This window comes from Brachionichthys hirsutus, chromosome 16 (genome assembly GCF_040956055.1).
Source record: "Brachionichthys hirsutus isolate HB-005 chromosome 16, CSIRO-AGI_Bhir_v1, whole genome shotgun sequence".
Lineage (NCBI taxonomy): Eukaryota > Metazoa > Chordata > Actinopteri > Lophiiformes > Brachionichthyidae > Brachionichthys > Brachionichthys hirsutus.
The window spans coordinates 6,953,888-6,974,463 of NC_090912.1; the positions used below are offsets into that span (position 1 = coordinate 6,953,888).

Here is a 20,576-nt window from a genome sequence, read left to right on the forward strand (position 1 = left end):
CGACGGCTGAAAACTGATGCACGATTGGTGACCGCTCGTGAGAAGAAAAAAAAGGTGATAATACAGTGATGCACCCTCATCCATTATTTGCTGCATCTTTATATGAGGCTGACCTGGAGGCGACCTTTGGACAAGAGGGAGAAGAGGAAGGAGATGGAAAGTAAAGGAAGACGATGAATAGGATTCACAACATGGGGCGGCTAGAGGAGGGCCTCGCTCTCATTAAACCTGTGACCATCCTTTTGTATCCGCTACATTTTCTATCACTTCACAATGTGTCCCTGGAGAAGAAGGGCACGGCGGACTCCTGTCTATCCACGGTTTTAATGTCAACTCCTGGACCTGCTCATTAAACATCGCTCGATTGTGTTAAAGGGTAGGATTTGTGCAACGGTGTCGTTTTGTGCGGGGAAGGAGCGCCGCATCTTTGACCACATGGCAGAATATCCTCCGATTAGACTGCAGTGTCCAGCTTCTCCCGGACGGACCTTTTGAATGCAAACGTTAACAAACTTGCACGTGTACAATGCACAACAAACGCAACCCACACAAGCATCGACTTCACAGGTGACACTTTGTGTCTGCGGTCGTTTGAACTTGCAGATTCCTTTTTGATGCTCTAACCACCCCGAATTAAGGCCTATACTCAAACACGAGGGTGTTGTGGCTGGCTAGATGAAAGCAGAGGAGGTTGCAAAAGGGTGAAATACATTAAACAGGTAAGTACTCAAAGCTTCAGATGAGGCAGCTGCCGGGCGGAAAGGTGGGGCGTGATGAAAAGGAGATTAGCATGGATACATCATCTCTCTTTCACAGGAAAGTGTTAGATGAAGCGTCGCAGTTGTCAGGAGAGGAAGACAGAGCTTTTATATTATATATTTTATTTTATTGTTATATTATTATAAAAGGCTATTTCTTATAAACATTAAATATTTATGGATAAATATGCAACGGTCATTCCATAAGTTCCATTTCGGAAACTAAGCAGAATAGTCCATTATCAGGAGTTACGGGACAATTTCAAGGACAAAACCTGATTCAGTGTCTTCAGATAAATGAAAGGCTGGTGATTGCTGTAATGTGATGACCTAAAAAGTTTAGAAGAGCAGTGCAGATGACCTGCAGCTTGTTTGGTTTCCATCCCGTGAAGAGGATGAGGCCTTGAAGGACTGCACTCAGGAACACTCAGGGTTGACATTCAGATCCCCCCCCCCAAATGTAATTTATTTCTCATGTCAAGGTGCCCAGAGTCAAAAGTACTCATTTCAATGGTGAGCAGTTTCCTTGCAGCTGCTTCGTAGATGTGTGTTACCAGGAATTATGGACAGCCTGCAGCCAATCAGAATGGAGTATTCTCACATCCTCAGGTACCAAAGGTGCTGCTGTGAAACAATGTTTCAGTCAGTGCGTGAAGCAACATAGCATTGAGAGGAGGCATCAGGGAAGACCCAGGACACGTTGGTGATCTGGCCCCGGAAAAGCAGTAGAAGATGGTTAATAATCAGCTGGTTTGACAAACATTAAATATTATACTGGTACGCGGTTAAGAAGAACGAGGTTAGAATTAACTCAAGTAAAAATTTGACACAATATTCCAGTAATTGTACAAATAATACAGGAAACTTTTCCATGATTCAGAATTTGCACTTCTTATTTGTAATTAATCAATCAATACATTTGTATTGCTGTGTGTGATGTAATCCTGCAAGAAACTTCACAGAAGACGCATCCCAGAATGTGCGCATGTTCAAAATCAAATAATAATGAATAGTAATTGTAGGGGCCAAATGCAACTGATGGGGTGCCCGAATGCACGACAGTAGAAGGAAGAACGAAACTGCGCTTTACCAGGCAGTCAGTCCAAAGCAGCAGACAAATCAGGATAGGAGCAGGAGATGAGGCAGATCCAAAGGTCAGCCAGAGGTCACCAACCGGGTCACAATAGACAGGTAGACAGACAGAATCCAGGAATCAAGCAGGGTCGAAACACGGGAAGTCAATTTGGAACATATTTGTAGTTTTCTTTTAATAATTCTGAATGTGTATGTTGTAGATAATATTTATTTATTTATTGACTGTTCTGACTGACTGGCCTGTCATAATCATCTTTTTTTGAATGTGAAACGTTTTTCAGAAGCACTTGTTAAAGCTGAGACTTTGGAATTGTCGCTATAAATTGAGATAAAGTTCTGTGATTTTGAATAAAACTTTTAAGGAGTGAAAACACATTGCTATGCTAAACTACAGAAGAGAGCAGCAGGGTGGTGCATTGGGTAGGACTGTTCCCTCATAGCAAGAAAGCCCCGGGTTCAAATCCAACCTGGGGCCTTTCTCTGTCCTCCCCGTGGGTTCATTTGTCTCTTTAATTCACAGCATCACTGAACAGTCTTTAAACAACAGCCTTCAGTCGTCACCTCAACTATAGTTGCGTCAAACATTGTCTTAACTTCAGCTGCACTTCCAGGCAGACAGAGAAGCTTAGGTGCTATTTTCCAAATGTGAATCTGTCACTGACTTTCTGTGAAACTGAATGTGGTTCAGTTTCTCTCACAGAAAGTTGAGTCACAAGACAGAGTGCTGTTGTTTCGCTTCTCTTTATCAGTTTAAATGTTTCCTTTTTTTCTGTCTGAGCACTCAAAGATGATAGCGATTATTGTTCAGTAAAGAAGACGTTATTAATATGTATTTGTGAGAGCCTGGAGAAGTTAGAGACACAGACACATACTGTAACTGAGAAAAATCATAAGTATGAACCAAAGTTTGCGATGGGAATAAATGAACACATCTAATAATGTGGAAAAGTTCCATTCAAATGCAATCATCACGCAGGAACAAAGATAATCGATACAAAATCAAAGCAAAACCAAAAAGCCACCACCTTGTCTTGTCATGGACATGCGGAAACCAAAAAAACCAACCAAAGTGGGCAAGATAAAGAACATTCCCCGAGTCAATGCCGCGGAAAAGACGGCACTTTCAGGATCAGCACTGGACAGCGCCATATGTAGCCTATGGAGCTGTCCGGTGCTGATCCTGAGCACCATATGTAGCCGGGGTCAACATGTCAGCACAAGCTGGAAAAAACAAAAAAGTTCAAATAACTTTCAATAGACACCGCCAGCAGATTATTAATTTCCTGACTGCAGTGTGTTGCTATTGTTATTGACATGTTGCTGAATTTTTCCTTTTTCTTCACCATTTAAAAGTGAACAAAGAGCAAAAATGTTATTTCAATGTATACATTGTGTGGAAGTGGTAGCTAGAGGATTATTTTAAAAGCTAAGATAATTGGTTATATAGTAGTATAAAACATACTTATTTCATTGCACCACATATGATAAGAATCACAACGATGATTCAGAGATTATTAATAATCATACGTATTAATCCAGAAGATAATAATAGAGCTCTGATAGTGTGAAGACATTATAGGAAATATTTGGATGTGCTGGGTCTGACATTTAATGCTTTAAATACAATTAAACCAATTTATGTTGGTGTGCAGATAGGCTACAATTTGGTTTTTATTAAATCATATTGCTAGCAAGTGGCTAATAAGAGACAACATGAAGTTTAATGGCTGGGAGAGAAAAGAGATCTTATAATACAATAATTACAGTGTAGTACTAAAACAATACTTGAAAACACAAACTTATTGTAGAAAAACACATTTTCTTGCAGAGACTGAGATGTTTTTTCACTCGGTTTTACTCAAAAAATGCACACAAATAAATACATATTTTTGTATGCTCAAACATAATGTACACTCACAATCACCAGCAGTCCCAATCACAAGACCTGCAGACATGCTCATCAATCTTTATCACAGCTGCAACACACACACACACACACACACAGAGTTTTTATTTTGTATCCTTCCAGTTTTCTGTCTTCATTCTCACATTTTTCTCCGTTTCTCTCCCTCTGATTGTCTCCCCTGTTGCTTTGCCTGAGAGACAGTTCAGGGCTGATGGCACATTTATCACAGAGACCTACTTTATATTACAGTACGGTTGACCTCTGCTATAGAGACGCTATCTATTGAAAGAGTCACTAGCAGGCAGTGCCGGTGAAACAGACACTGATCCTTTAACTCATTGCCGTTGACTTATGCAACAAAGTCAGTTAACAAGGAGTCATACTTGTCAGAAGTGTTTTTGCCTCTTTTTTTCTGCAAACAGTATGTGAGAGGTGTTAATTGGCTTATCACAAGCTCTGTGGGCTGATGATGATTGGTCGATTGTGAACATGAGCGCAGGCGATTGGCTGCCTGTGTCTGCAGATGTATCCAGGGGGAGTTTGAGCTGAAACTCACGTTGCTTTAACTCCAATCAGAGGTGATGACAGGAAAATAAAACATCGTCTTTGTACGAGTGATTTCATGCACACTGTGCTCCGTTTCTTACTTGTTCTGATATTGACGAGGATAATGTGTCAGCCACGTCAGAGCAGCAGGCATGACTTAAATTGGGTGCAGACAGACATCGACATAATGGAGCTGTGATTATCACATTGGTTGTGACAGATAAGCCGATGCTGGGGAACAGCAAATCCCTTTTTGCCACACTGTATCTATAGTACAAAGCCTTATCTTACCCACACAGTGTGACCACACGGCAGTACACCAGGGGAGACAGCCAATACTGTTGTAAGAGCTCTGACACTGATCGTCTATTGATATTCATCTTTCTATTACTCACAGTCAGAGCGTCTGGAGATAATTCAAATATCCTCAAGCGTATAGCTTACATTTTTTTATTGCTGCGTAAAACAGTTGCCTTTTGGTCTTGCAATGTCTTGAAGCAAGGGAGAGATTCTGTCCAAGATGTTTACACATCACATTGTTATTTGGTCAAGGGAGGGATACGTGGATTTATCATAATCGATATAAAGGCTTTTATTTGAGACTGGAACATTTTTTTCCCCAAACTTACATTGGCTGTTTCCTCATAATAACCAGTGATTTGGCAAAAGTCATATAGTTCATCACTCTGTCGGTGTGGTGTTAATTTTAAAGGGAATTCAAAGTTGTTGAGCTAGAGAATTAGTAAAATTATTGTTTTACTGGTGCATTTATAAAACGGTGATCATTTTTAAGGTTTAATCTTAGTAATCTGTGAATGATGATGCTATTATTGTCTGAAATCAACCGCCTACTATGTATTCATTGGCACAGAACCGCCAAACCTTATAGCAGGTTCACTTTATGCTAAAACCTGCAAAGTGATGTAATATATTATAGACTCATAATCTCAAAATTCTATCTATGGATAAAATGCCAATAATTTATATACAACCTTATCATTGTCCTTGTCAAAAAGTTATCAAACGATAATTTCTGCGACCCACACACTTGAGTCTGGAATTCTTCATATTTAAAAAGTTTCTGACACAGTTTCTACTTTTCCCACAGATTGATTTTGATCATTTTAGTATCATTTTGATCAATAGTACAATGATTTCAGCCAGAGGTTACAGTTCTCTTTTGCATTGCCTGTTTAAGGTGAGACCGTTACGTCTTTATTGCTTCCTGTATGGATGCTAAACAGGTGGAAATGGAGGGTCGCTGTAATTTGAAATGGCAGATGTAACGGTGCATAAACAGGGAGCAACACTAGGGGTGTGATGTTTTAACAACATATAATCTGTGTGAGTAAAAACCAGGAGGTATGAACATCAGATGGTAGAAATTATCAGCAAACACAAAGGAGAAGAAAATCAGATGAAAATGTCTTCAAACTAGAGCGACGGCGCAAAACCTGGGAGCTCCTTGCCTTCTAGGTTGGAAGGAGATCAGCCGTTTTAACAGGGAGGTGTCCTCCAGGGGAAGGGGCTTCATTGTGGCGCTATTGGCTGATCTCTGTGTAAAAAGGGTGGCAAAGTTCCACATCGCATTGGGATGTTTGCATCTTAGGTGGTAAGAACGATCGTCCACTTATCAGGAGGCAAGGGAGGGAACCCCAGTTTGTGGCTCCTCAGGGATGGGTCGCACACGGCGAAAGAGTTTCCCCACGGGGATGATAAAGTTTAGGTTATCTCAGTTCAGATGGCCATTTAAATTAAACGTTAGATGCTCAGAAGGTGCTGAATTGCAGTTATTTCTAAGTAATTAAGCAACCTGAAGGTTGCCATAGTTACCAGATGTCTCATGGCATTATGATTGAGAGTGGAATTTTATGGTTCTTGCTTTATGTAATGTGTATATTTGTGCTAAACATCACCTACGCAAAGACTGGGAATGAAAATGCGTTTTCATGTACCGGTATATCTTCATATTATGCATAATTATTTCAATTTATATTCATTATATGTGGCCCCAGTCCAACGGATAAATAAAATAAATATATCTGACAAGAGTCACTTGCCTCGCCGTATTTACCGTGTTCTCTTAATTAGGCCCGACTGTGACTGTGTCGTGTAACACGAAGAAAAGAGACACAAATGATCCTCATCAGCGTCTCGTCCGAATCCTCAGAGATACTTTATTACTTTAGTCAAAAATATCAATGGCAGCCAACACTTTTCTGCACATTTCCCCCACACCACAGGAATAACATACTCTTAGTACAGTCGGTACATTCATTAGGAGAGAACTGAGTTAAGCAAGCCTATAAACACTCCAGTACGATCAAACCAAAACCGTTTTAAAACACTGGAGAATGAAGAAAAGGTAAAAGACTGCTCAAAAAATGTTATTGTGTAGAAAATCACAATCAGAAAAATACCAACAAAGATGGCAGAAGCGTCAGTTGTACATTCATGTATATAACATTATAATAATGTGCTGTATATTAATCATGATTGAATATAAATACATAATTTGATTTCATACATGACAGGTCCTATGGCACAAATACTTTAAAACTTCTTTCTGTCTAACACGGACGTTAAGTACACACACACACACACACTGTAGAATTATGCAGAAGAGAGAGATGGAGAGAAATGTGAGCAGAGCGGGATGCGTAAGAGAGACAATATAATTTAACCTCTGATTGATTTATGCTTATCTTTTTAATATCTAGCTGGAGAATATAAAGCTGCTGGCTTTTTTTTCCTCATAATTGGACAATTTCACGACATCGCCTCCTCCTCCTCACACACACACACACACACACCCTCTCTCCTGCTCCTAAGTGCCTCACGTGGGAGAAGAAGCAACACCTGCATGTGACTCACTTTTGAGCCCCCCACCTCCCTCCCTCCAATCATCCTCGTTGCTTTGGTTTCCCAGCATGCCCGTCGCTTTCCCTGAAATGAGGCGCGCTGGATCTTGCACATTTGTTGGCCAAAACAGAGGATGGGGTTAACTGGCTAAATTAATATTGTTGCACTGAGTTCTTCAGGCTGAAGCCTCAATCATTTCTGTGATCACTGCATTCTGATCATTAAGATGCACCAGTCACAATTCAAGGACATATTTTAGTGGTTTTTCCACTAAATAAGGTGAAACATCCTGCTGAGCGTAACTTTAATAGATGGAGTCAAAGAGGTTGGTGAGTGATTACTGGTTATTGACCCCTCGGCTCCATCACATAATGCTTTGCATTAAACGGCACCAACTCAAGGTCCCTAAAAGCATGGATCAATACTCTGACAAGGAATCACGGTGCGATACGCTCAGAGTATGCACATGGTGTGCAACGGACTTCAAGGTAATCACGTGAAGGAAAAAGGACACTTGTGGAATAATTATTGACAGATGAAATTTGACAAGTGGGAGGAAACAAATGAGCATGGCGCCTGAGTACACGACTGCGTTGACTAATAGTTTAGGTTTACTCTGTTTGAAGGGATGTTTCATGAGAAAATGAAAGAATAAGAATAAACCAAGGTTTACAATCTGTACAAATAAAGCAACATTTACAATTCACTTTTATTTTAGAATTTAACACAGAGTAGTAATATTTCTTTTGTACATTAACTCATATGCAATCACCAATGATATTGCTGAGGTGTTCGAAAGTTACTTTTACAATACCCACAAATAACGGGGTTTTACGTATTCGTTCTTCACTCGTCCTCTAAGCTTGAACGTTTTAAGATTTCGCTCAGTATTTCTCACTTCTTCCTGAAATTCTTATTTTGACCACCTTTTGCTAACGACTTCATCCGATCTAGGCAATGAATAAATAAATAAATAAATAAATATTGTCACCTTCACAACAACAGTTCAGTAATTTGACACAAACATATGCTAATAACACAGAAGTTCAAATAATCTGATGGTTTGAGATTTTTACACCTCTAGGCAAAGGTTTTGATGTCTTGCCAGACATCTGCTGTTTGAGCATCGAACAAGAGTTTGGAGGGTACGACTTTATCAGCTGTGACAGACCTACATAACATTGTTCAGATTTAAAGTCTTATCCATTACAAAGGCCTGTTGTTCGCGCTTTGGCACGACTCCATTCTCACGAGATAAATGAACACTCAGGTGCCCCCAAGGTGTCTGCAGAATTGATGTGGATTGACCTCAACATGCTGCTATCGTGGATAATACAGTTTGAGTGTGTGTGTGTGTGTGTGTGTGTGTGTGTTTACATTTATGGGTTGTTACTGGGCAGGAATCAGAGCTGATGAACGTGACTGTGAAATGTTGTTGCACTGCCTTTAGCCAGCAGCAGGATAAGCAGAGCTGAAAAGTATTTCTCTGGAACCGAGAGCAAAGCACAATGACGGAGCACGAATTGTTCTGTTCTCTCCAGCTCTCTTATTTTCACCCATTCTCTCTAAAAACTGGAGGATTGAAGATATCTTCAGTTACATTCATTATATCCATCCAGATAATGGCTAACAGTGAGGACCATTAATAGATAATAGAGGACTATCTACAGATAGCAGAAATTTCCTCGCCCTAAAATTGGAAAATGTGATTACAAGTTAGAGTTACTGACAACATGGAACCAAATTTTTTTTGTTTCTTTCTCTTTTTTTGCAAAACTACAATAACAGTCAAGTCTACCATTAATAAATATTTAACCAACAATAAAAGTGAGCGTCCAGAGACATTCTGCGAGCTTGGATTTGAGATAACTCCGTCTTGCAGCCAGCCTCCTCTGCTCAGATCAGCGTGCACGAGGAGCGCCCGGGAGGGCCGCTCCTTTTACAAAAGCCCAAAACATGCCAGTGAGACTCCCCTGCATATTAAAACTAGAAATGACAGAGCTCTTTTAAATTGCTTGCAGCCAGTACAGTGAGCAGTGGACACACACCGTTTGGTTGCTCTGCCTGAGTGAATTACCCATTGAGGTGCGATGCTTGGTGCTCGGACTGGATCTCTGCTTCCTGGAAATCGCTCCCAACAGGCAAAGACGCAGCTGTTCAACGATCTGCACGGTTTGAAGCTGTGCAGCAGCGTCCTCAAATCAGCCGCTGTCGCCCAGCTATTGATGCGCTGGCTTGGGATGCGTCAAAGTTGTCAGTTATTATTTTAATGACAATACAAACAGAGGTTCATTAATGTTAATGGTCGATGGCGGTGATATCCCTTCATTAGTCTGAGCATTCCCTCACTCAAACAGTCGATTACAGTAGCTTTAGTTTTTTTTTTTTTGCATGGAAACAATCATCGTCATCTATTTGATGCTGGTTGATGCTTCTTTTTTTTTTGAATGCTGAGAATACCTGCTGTTTGCTTTTCATCCTCACTCGCCTAGCGCTTCGCTGTCACTCAAGGTTGGCTAAACTGTGACCTCTGTGCTCTCTGGGCGCAGTGACATTTTCAAGCCTCAAAGAGTCCAATGTGAGAAAAGCTGGTCGCCAAGGAGACCAAATATCCCCCCCCCCCCCCCCAACAATCCAGGTTGGGGTCAGCTGCCGTTGGCTGGGGGCTCAAGAGGAAATACAGATGGGCTTCCCATTTTTGTCATACTGGTACACCAACATCTTGATGCAGTGGGAGTTAGCTGGTGAGATCCAGGGGCTGCTCGTGATCGAAAAGTTGTGGCTGGCGTAGAATGGCGGCGGCTGCTTCCTGCAGCGGACAAGGGCCCGCAGCACGTTGGCCGCCATGCTGCGGAAACGCTTGCTGATGAAGCAGTAGAGGAAGAAGTTGACGCCGGTGTTGAGCAACGCTAACATGTTTGCCAGATCGGTCAGCGTGTGGAGCAGCCGGCTAGCACCTTGTGAGGCGGGAGGAGGGGAGTAGAAGTGGTAGAGGATCACGAGGGTGCGAGGGGCCCACAAAACGGCAAAAATAGAGGTGATGGCGAGGAGGATGGCGGTTGTCTTGCCGGTGGAGTAGCCGCGCAGACGGAAGCAGCTTCGGCGTCTGCGCAGTTTCCGTACGATGACGGCGTTGAGGGAGAAGAAGACGGTGCAGGGGAGGAGGTAGACGGTTGCGCAGTGGGCCCACACCAGGACATGCTGGGACACAGTTCTTGTGTCACGCTCTGCGCCTCCTCCTCCTCCTCCACCTCCACCCACACCAGGGTGGCTGTGCCACAGCTCAGGCCACCAGTAATAAGGGGCTGCAGAGAGCAAGCACCCAATGTACACAGCAAATATCACTCTTCGTGTGCGGCCTGGGTAGGAGACTGTGTGGTAGCGCAGTGGGTGGCAAACAGCGATGTATCGGTCAATGGTGAGCGGCACCGTGATCCAGATGGAGGTGTGGATCGAAGAAAACTCCAAAACCTGCACTGCATTGTTCAGTGATAGAGGCAGAGGCGTGGCGAGAATAAAATCCTCCAAAATAAAGTCAACAAAAACAATCAGGAGTAGGACGAGGATGTCGGCAGCCGCAAGAGCAAGAAGGTAGTTGTAGGAGGACTTCTGACGACGCAGCACCAGCTGGGACAGGATGACCACGGTCAAGATGTTAGCTGGGAGGACGAATGGGGGGGGAAGGAGGCGGGATGGGGGGATGATTGGAAAGGAAAAGGGGCAGGGAAGGAAACAGAAAGACTGGTAGTTAGTAGGCTGGTAAATAAAGGAGGGAACACACAACAAAGATGCCGTGAACTGTAGCTGCTTAATGCGTTTAAGTGTAAAAACTACAACATGGACATAAAGTGCAGTATTAAAACACACATGTCTTGACAGGGAAATGCTTTGCATCATAGCGCAGGGAGTCTGGTGGACCGATTTTCAGTTTCAGTCTGATACACGCAAAGCCCTAATCTGTTATCAGCCCTCTTATTTACCACGTTGGACCAGCTCTCTCTCTTTTTATTATTATTATTATTATTATTTCATCTAGCAGCACCTTCCTCTGCCTTTGAACAAATTATTATTTCAAACAAATTAGCTAAAACCGCAGGGCAATGTGCAGCTTCACTGCTCTGGCAATGAATCCACTTCTGCAATTTTGGCTTTCAAAATAAAGCACAAAGGACGCTGCATTCCTCCGTCGGCATCTTTCACCGCTAGCTCCATATCCCCAACAAATACCGTCGTACCACCTCTTCGTCATTGCTAGATTAAATCTTTACCTCGCCTCCATTAATCCTCATCCAACTCAGTTTCTTACAGGACAGTTAATTATTCCAGGAGGCGAACAAACACACCAGAATAAAGGTCAGGCTGGGATTTATCCAGCTGCTGCCAAAGCATGGCTTCTGTACACCTGCATCAGACAGACAAGTACAGCTTTCTGCTCCTCATGTGGGGAACTGCAGTTTGTCAAATGAATTGAACCACAAATTTTCTCTCTTTGTTGTGCTATTCTGTTCTCCCATCGCCACGTGAGCATATTATTCCCAGGTTGTCCCCCCCCCCTCCCATCTTCAAATCCACCGGACCCAGAGATAGTTGGAGGTGAAAGCTTCAACAAAAGAAAAGATGCAGTTAAATGAATTATTTCCAAGATATTCCCCAAATTGATTTGAAAGCTGAAAGTACTGCAATCTTCAGTACCTCATGTCATCACTGTTTGATGAAAACGTTCTCTGGAGAATACTTCAGAAGGTTTTCCATATAATATTCAGCAGGAAAGGCAGCTTTGTAACGATTCCCAGAGACAAGCACTATTTATCTATCAGCATTTTGGCAAATTTGAACATTCTGATGATTGCATTACATTACTTTACATAATTTGGAACCCCTTTGAACAAACAGACAACTAAAATGAGGTATTTCAGTCCTGTAGTATGAGGAAATATGAAATCATAAAGATGGCAATAAATAAAAGAACAAAAGAAAAAGAAAAGAAATGATGGATTATAGAATCTGTGTCCTGACATCAATCGGGTAGATTATGGATGGAACTATGAGTGTAGATAGCGCTTCTGCTAATATTCCAAGATCCTCATTCCTGTATTGCTTGAATTATTAACAGAGTAGTGAAGCTTCCGGAGGTTTAGTCGGACCACAATGTTGCTCAGCTACTCAGTCACTCAACCGCTCTGAGCGGGTGGATAAGGCATGCAAATAATTCAGTATTTTAATTCAAGATAGTCTGATTGATGATTTTCATCACTTAAGGTCATAAAAGAGCTACATTTGTCTCATAAGAACCAACTAATCGCTTCTCCATTTCTCACTTCTCAGTTGTACTAATGAGAAATAAAGCTGGGCATGCACGGCATGGTTTTAGAAATGCTAATGTTTAATTACAACGCATCCTGTATAACTTATTCATTTGAAATGTGAAGCAAAAGCCCATGATTGCCCTCACCCTCTCACAACTGTATTTAGACTGTACATGTAAAATGAGCCACTAGAGATAAGACAGCCAATTGATAATTGTCAATAGAGATTGATGGGAAGGCTCCGAGTAATTTGTTTGTTGGATGAAAATGAATGATCTAAAAAAGAATGCAGAATCTTACATCTTACATTTGCTATTTCTCATCAATATTTTTATTATCTTCAAAAGAAATCCATGTTTGTTTAAAAACAAATTCCCCCCCTCTTGGGATTTAATTTTTTCCATTTAGACATTTACTGACCAATGACAGCAGAGAGTAATTATATGTAGATTATTTAGTCACATATATTAATCCAGCGGTCAAGAATGAACCTTAATGTGTGGCGACTGGGGAAATAAATGGTTAACATCGGAAGCAAAGGTACGGGAATTGTGTAAAATTTAGAGCCAGAATTTGAGAAATCAACATTTTAAAATAGATCCTCAAGCCCCGTTTCACACCAGACTGCTTCATTTATCTAAATTAACGTTCTAATGCGCACAATAATGCATCCATCCTGTAGGATTGATGTCAAACATGATGCTGCAGTATGTCCAATTTGTTTGAAGATGCCTCTGGCATCAATGCATCAGTGAGACATCAAAGCACTTAGCGGACGTCACTGTTCATATGGACGAGTGCGTCTGTGTCTTCTGGAGTCTCGTCCTGCTCTGCTGCACCAGAGCTGGGCTTGGATTAAATGGGGCAGCTTGGAGTCTGGTGCACCACACTTCACAGCCTCAGACACGAGCAGCTGATTACAAATTACAAAGTAAGCGCCACACAATGTCCTTGCCTGGAGGATGTGCAACAGAAGATGCACGCACACACACGTTAGGGAGGCATCAATTCATTACCATGTAATCTAGAATTTCAAAGTATTTTACAAGTCTTGGCGTGCAATGTAGATGTCAGCCTGCCGGACTAGATCACACTCCCCACAATTGCAATAATACAAACTTGTGTACCACAGTCAATTGAAGTGGCAACGTAAATTTCTTTCATGCTGAGTCTTGAGTTATTGATTCTTCTATTGATTTTCAGATGCTGATCTTCCACATTCGGACTGTTTCTGTAAATTTGGGCTACACAATAATTGTGTGTTAATCCAAAGCACATTCAATTTAAGTTTAATGTTGGACTCAGTAATATCTTCACAACATAATGCTAATTTGGAAGATATTTGACAATTAGCATTATGTTGTTGAAAATATCACTAGTGTATATACGTCTCTGTACAGTAAATCAGAGACATTATTCACGACATCTAGAAAACTGTAAGGGAAAGTGGAATGGAATTTATTCTTTAAATTTATTTAAATATTTGTTAAATGTAATTATATTTGAAAGTCTCTTTGCAATTCTTGGGTAGTACTTTCGCATACAGGATATGCAGAATAGTCGCACTGCAAAAACATTTGATATAAAGTTTAATCGGAACAGTATTCTGTTGTATTAATGTGTAATCTGTAACTGTATAATCTGTACTGTAGACTTTACTGAATCAATGGAAGGTTAAAGAAGTGTTGGAACTACATTAAAGAGCCAAATTCTCAGCCTCGAGGCACAGAAAAAAGCGAGTCATCACTTTTATGCTCCCTCAAAGTGCCAAAATGGCAAATCATTAGTACGCTTTAGTATTTTTATCAACATGAATTTTTTATTAATGTTATTATTACAACTATTATAATTATTGCGTTTATTAGTAGAAGCAGTAGCAGTTAGATGTTCAGTGGGAGCATCTGGTGCTCAACAGATACAGATCCACAGACTGGTAACCGTGGCTTCAAAGTACAAGTTTGAAATTGAAAATGAAATGAAGGGTAAAGAGAAACAGGTGATCTTAGGTCTCCGTGGGCAGCTCCTTATTTCTGCTTGTGACTCAAGGCTGTATTTGTATAAAAGGCCTGAACAGCAGAGCAAACTTTAATGTAATAAAGAGAATGTCAAGCTGAAAATTGCCATGGACTATTCTCCTCACAGAGCAGTTAGAATACCGTTTCATATAAAGAGCAGAGTTCTTGTTCTAATCACAAGATATATATATATAAAAAAAAATCCAAGATAAATGTAGATATGAGAAGAAATATAAACACAGGCTGTCTCATCCAAATATATTTGTATTTGGCCTCTAACAACAGAGAATTGATGAGTCATGGAAAATGAAATTTGGCAAATGTTTTATCCATGTTGTTTTTAAATCTTTGTATCATACAGAGATTGACATAAATTAGTGTTCCTGTCTGCTCCTGCAGATCAATATTCACTCAGACTGCAACTATTTTGCTGATTGTCTGATCAAGACTGTGCTGTCCCCGTGCCCTACCGGAAACGGTGAGGCGTCAACTGTTGCTTGCTGGGTATTATTCTTTCCGGGCTCCCCCGGTGCGACAGGGCCCTCCACAGACAGACAAAGGGGACCTGTGGCAAGCTTGACATTTCCATTTAGCTCACGCCAGCTTGCACTGGGTTTTCTATTCATTTCAATTGAGGTTGTGAGTGGGTGTGGGTGTGTGTGGGGGGGGGGGGGGCATCGTGCATGTACCACCACATACCTGCTCCTCATTCTGCAGACAGGACGGGGACAGATGAGTTAGAGGGATGCACAAACACTGAGACACACAGGCATCTCTGAATGCAAACAGTTTGAACATTTCACACCTGGACTCAAATATTAAGGCAGAAACACATGAAACAAATAATGTTTCCAGCTGAGAGGGGATTAGAATGACCTGCAGGACAGATAATGGGTTGCTGTGTGTGTGTGTGTGTCTTCATGGATGACCCCTACTGTCTATTTGTGCTATTTGTGTGGGAGTGCTTTTGTGTATCGCCCCCCCCCCCCCCCCCCCCATGCTTCTGTAACATAACGAGGACCATTGATGTTGTTTAGCGGGAAAAGAGAAGGCACAGCATGCTCCCCGAGGCGTGTGACGAGGCTGACTCATCCCACCATTTTAAGGGAACGTGTTCAGACGGACTCTTGTCAAATTACATCGAGTAGCTTAACCCCGTAAAAAACGGCCCCCTCACAGCTCACTAGTGTTTGAGATTTTTTTTTTTTTTTTAATGGGCCTCATATAAAACAGACCGGAACAAAGTTACGCCCCACCAAACGGGGAATGACAGGGAACAATGCTAGTTTATTTTATTTCAGGACATTTAGGTCCGGCTTTGATGGTTTTTCGGGAGGTTGGTAAGAAAACCTGAGGAGAACAGAGGGATACAGATGGTCGGTGGAAGAAAGTGTGTCCCGAGGACGGTCGTAAGGAATAAAGAAAAAAAGAGCAAGATATTGAGAAGCGATGGAATCAAATGGGAGCAGAATGAAAGAAGCATGGAAGAGAGCAGCAAGCAGTGGGAGGAAAGGGGGAGAGGTGAGGGATAGAGAGGGGGCGCATATCAAAGCTTGTTTCAAAGGTCACAGACACTTTGTTCCTGATGACGACCATTTCCCTTTTTTCCTCCTGTCAGTGTCAGAGTGAACAAAAAGCAGGGCAAATCCTTAATTCACCTGAACAAAAACCAGAAGCACAAAGTTGAGATAGTACGTGCCGAAGACAAACTGTGCTGAATTCTCCAGAGGGAAACCCTGATTTGGTAAAGTCCTTCTTGTGCCTGATTTAGAGACATAGAATGACATGAAGATATCATTATGAGGATATGCCTGTTCTGGAGTCAGTGACACTCTTGAAATAAGGAAATCAGAGCCATAAATTAAAGAAGAAATATATATATATTTAAATTACATTAAAATGCAATATATAAGGTTAACTACAATGTAAAGAGAAACAGGTTTGTGCTAGTAGCACCAATGCAGCTGCAGTGTTCTGCACCTGCTCCTGTTTGCAGTCATTTTTCAGACAGGATATAATAAGTCAGACTTTGTCCCTGCATCCAGGCGAACCTCGTTACTAGATGTGGCATCGCAACGGCAAAGTCAGCTTGTATGAAAAGGCTTGGAAACAGTGGCGACAATCCCGATCTGCCCTTGATGCTTCCTGTGGGATTTTTTTTTTTCATGTGAGGTTTTAGCTGTGAAAGAACACAAAGGGTGAGAGTTAATTTGTCGTGAGGTAGAAGGTAGATGGGAGAGACACACAGGCACAATAAATGCAAAGAGGCGATGGGAAGTGAGGTAAATGAATGGAGGGTGAGGAGGAAGACGAGACATTATAAAAAGATGTCCTGCTAACAGCTCTGTAATCAGCCCCAGATTGATGCACACATTTCCGCCACGACAATTTCAAACTCTATGTGGGGGTTTGCATTTGAGGTGTTTCAGCAGCAATTTTGTCAACTGGTCAAATAAAGTCAGCTCTGTCCTGATTTATTGCCTCAAACAAAATCACCCTCCTCCCTCACCCTCTGTTCTCCTGCCCCCCCCCCCCCCCCCCCCCCCCCTCACTTCCTCTCTTTTCTCAAAGCATAGACTGGACATAAACCAGAACTCAAAAATCTCAGCCTTCATCCGTTTCATTTTTTCATTCCCTTTCCTCAGTTACCCATCCCTCAGATCCTTTCCTCTCCGTCCAGTTTGCGCCCTCTAATGTCAAACGCCACACCTTTGGAGCGACAAGCAGGTGCAGATTGACAGATCAATAGTCCAAACTGAAAATCGATGGACTCCGTCTCTTTATTAAGCAGAAACCGACTCCTGAGCTAAGCTGTCACGATGGACAGCGTGGTCATTAGTGCTGAAAAGCTCCAACATTTGCTTCTGGGAGGATAAGTGGGTGTGGCCAGAGACGTGTACCAAATAAAATGTGCTGGCACTTGACAAATCAGGGGAAAGTAACAAACCGTCACTCCGTGGCGTACGTGAGCACATGCATGTGCGTATAGACACGTGGAGAAGGGATTCATCTCTCCGCTATGCAACCATTTAGAACACATGTTGACACCAGAGCCTGTTTATTTAACAAGTAATACATCTCCAGCCTATTTATTTGATGTGTAGTTCATATTTGTGCGTGACATGCCTGAGTGAAATGATGGAAATTCAAAACATAAAAGGCATTTTGGCTGAAAGCAAAATTGAGAATAAATCACAGCACACTACATGTGACGTGCGTAACTTACTTGTCACAACACCTGTAGGAAGCAGTGGTTTGACAGTACGCAGCTAGAAATTCATATGTAATGTAGTTTTCCACCGTTTGAGCGCCTCCATCTGTTTATATCAGTGAACCCACATCCTCATCTGTGTGTGTGACAAAAGTGATTGAAAACATGCATTTTCTTATGCCCAAAATTGTGACTTAAAAACACAATTCTGGTACATTTGGGAAAGGACCCGACTGCAAACACTGTACTACTTGTATTGTCGGCGACAATGACTGATTTGTTCACTTTGCCTTGAAGTAAACCTCTAGAATATTAAATGAATAAAACACATTAAAGAAATTACTGTATCTCAATACTTCCTATTTCCTCTAGCTTCACATTAATACTTGTCATGTCCTGTGTGCAGAGCACTTGATAGCAAAGTTAATTTACGTACACACAGTAATGACCTGTGAAAATTGCACATGGTCATAGAATTAATAGATAACAGAATAATAATAGAATAATGGAGAAGCTATAACTGAATTTATTTTAAATTCAAGGATAATTAAAGGAAGTAAATCCATTAAGTCTTCAAAATACTAATGGTATTATTAAATAGTATAATATACAATAATAATCTAATAATAATACAATATTACTATAGAATTATTCTATTAAAATGATTAATAGAATTCAATGTAATCCTCTTAGTCGATCGATGCCCTGCTGCAGCATTTTGGAGAGCAGTAATCTAATAAACATCAGGGCATTAGATCTTCAGCAGGCAATATTCAGGCATCAACAGTGACCTGAGCGCTTTTAAAAATGCGTCGGCAAGTAAGAGATAAATCTATAAAGGAAATAATTGTGCATGAAACTATTGAAAACAGATTTGACTACACAGCATTGCGACGTGCAGACACTCCACATGCCGTACAGTGAGTGCTTAGAGACGTACTGTACTCTACAAAGAGCAGGCCTCGCTTCTGTAATCCCAGCATGTCAAAGACTGAGGCGAAGAGTCGGCTCCTTCATTTTGCTATTTCCTATGCCAGCACACGTCTGCTTTGTCTCAGACAGTGTGGTGTGGTGAGAGAGAGAGAGAGAGAGATTAATTAAAAATGTGGCAATTTGTCTCGCCCCTATCGTCTGTGTCTCCCTCACTAAGGGCCTGAATGGTACTACTTCAGCTGGCTCTGCTGTTATTAAATTCTCTCTCTATTACTGCTTTCATATATACCTCTCTTACCTTTTCTTCTTCTTCTTCTAAGCATCCTTGTCTTTTTGACCCCCCCCCCCCGAGCTTTGGGTTCCTTATTTCCCTGTGTCAAACTGTAATCATTTCCCTGCACTTTACTTCCGCAATCCCTTTTCTATCAACATCCTTCATGTTGGATTTAACCATCAAACCTGGGCTCTTGATGTGACCCCCCCTCCATCTGCAGCCAAAAGGTCAAAGTCTGTGAGGAATACGCAGACATGACATGCCGTCTCTGCACCATTAACTGATGAAACGCTGGCTGATCATCACGGTAAAACCCCCAATAAACCAAGGCTGTGGAATACCCGTGGATCTGTCAGCCACGTTGCTGCTGCTTAATGAATGTTACACTCACAAAACATTCATGATTCAGTTTGGAGCAGAAAAAAAACAACTGTTGTAATGATTGAATAATCAAGGCCATCATCATTAATTCAGACAACTACTGTAAGATTGCATTACACCCTTGGGTCGTTGTCGCTTTCTGATTAAACAACTAGCTTCAATCACATCTGTGAAGATGACGTAGCAGCAGAATGAAATAAAACTTCCCAGGAGACACGCAAAGGACAACGTGGGGAATTGCTCGCGAGCAAGACTTGGTTTGTTGTTTGGGGGGAAATAATCAGGTGAGATCTGATCAGAAAGACAGACTTTTACCTTTAGTGAGGCTGTAAATCTGTGGCGCAACTGCAGTCTCAGCACATCAAGGCTGTTCATTTTGCAGATCTGTTTAGAACTGCGACGACTTAGAGTGCGAATCAATCTTTACATCCGAACAAAAGAGACAAAATGCCTTTGTTGTATTCATTCTAGGGAAAAAAACTGTGGGTTAATTGAATTGAAATCAAGAGGTGAAGTTCACCTTTACATCAGAGTTGCGTATCAAAATAGTTTAATTATTCTTTTTGTTATTTGCTGCAATATTTCTGTAATGGTATGAAGCAGAGTGTGTATCCGACAGCCCGGAGGATGTTCAACACCTGAACTGTCGTCTCTGATGAGGCAAGGGCACTTTTCTCTTTCATCTGACCTCCACATTTTCTGTCTCTGTCCATCCACACACACACAGGCAAGGCGCACGTACATGCACTGCACTTGCATGCACTATGCCTTTCTCTACATGACCAGGTAAGTGTTCGTCCGTGACGCTGTGACGCCAAGGTAGTAAGTGGGTCTAACACTGACTGTGGAACACTGACAAGGAATTGCCTTTGATTCAGGCTATCAAGAGGAGACACACATGTATGTGCAAGTGACTGTCACAAGGTCAGACTGACAGATGTGTGTATGCAGAGTGACACTATGGAGAAACTGTGGGCGACACATACTCAATCAAAACTGCAGGCAAGTGCACAATAAATCAAAATGCAGTGCATGACTCAAGGAACCGATAGATGTAGGACCTAATCGTAATTATAAAAAAAAAACACAGAGTGATTGTAAGATGTGATTCAACAGGCACACTAATATACACATCTCTTACCCGGCAGGCCAAGACACAGCAGGGCACTGTAGTAGATAACAGGTAGTGGTCCGAGGGGGCATCCCTGGGCAACCTCAGAGGGATGCTGTCCAGGGCTCCAGGTGCTCCCATTTGGAGGGAAAACAGGGAAGATGTGGCTGTGCTCCAT

At 41.7% G+C, this 20,576-nt stretch overlaps 1 protein-coding gene across 1 annotated transcript; it reads right to left on the reverse strand.

Moving 5' to 3' along the window:
• Positions 1-9,834: 9,834 nt before the first annotated feature.
• Positions 9,835-20,576, reverse strand: gpr139 (G protein-coupled receptor 139). Its single transcript, XM_068750274.1, has 2 exons — positions 20,429-20,576; positions 9,835-10,826 (listed from the first exon to the last, which is right to left on the reverse strand). Exons 1-2 carry the CDS (start codon positions 20,574-20,576, stop codon positions 9,835-9,837), a joined length of 1,140 nt encoding a protein of 379 aa, XP_068606375.1.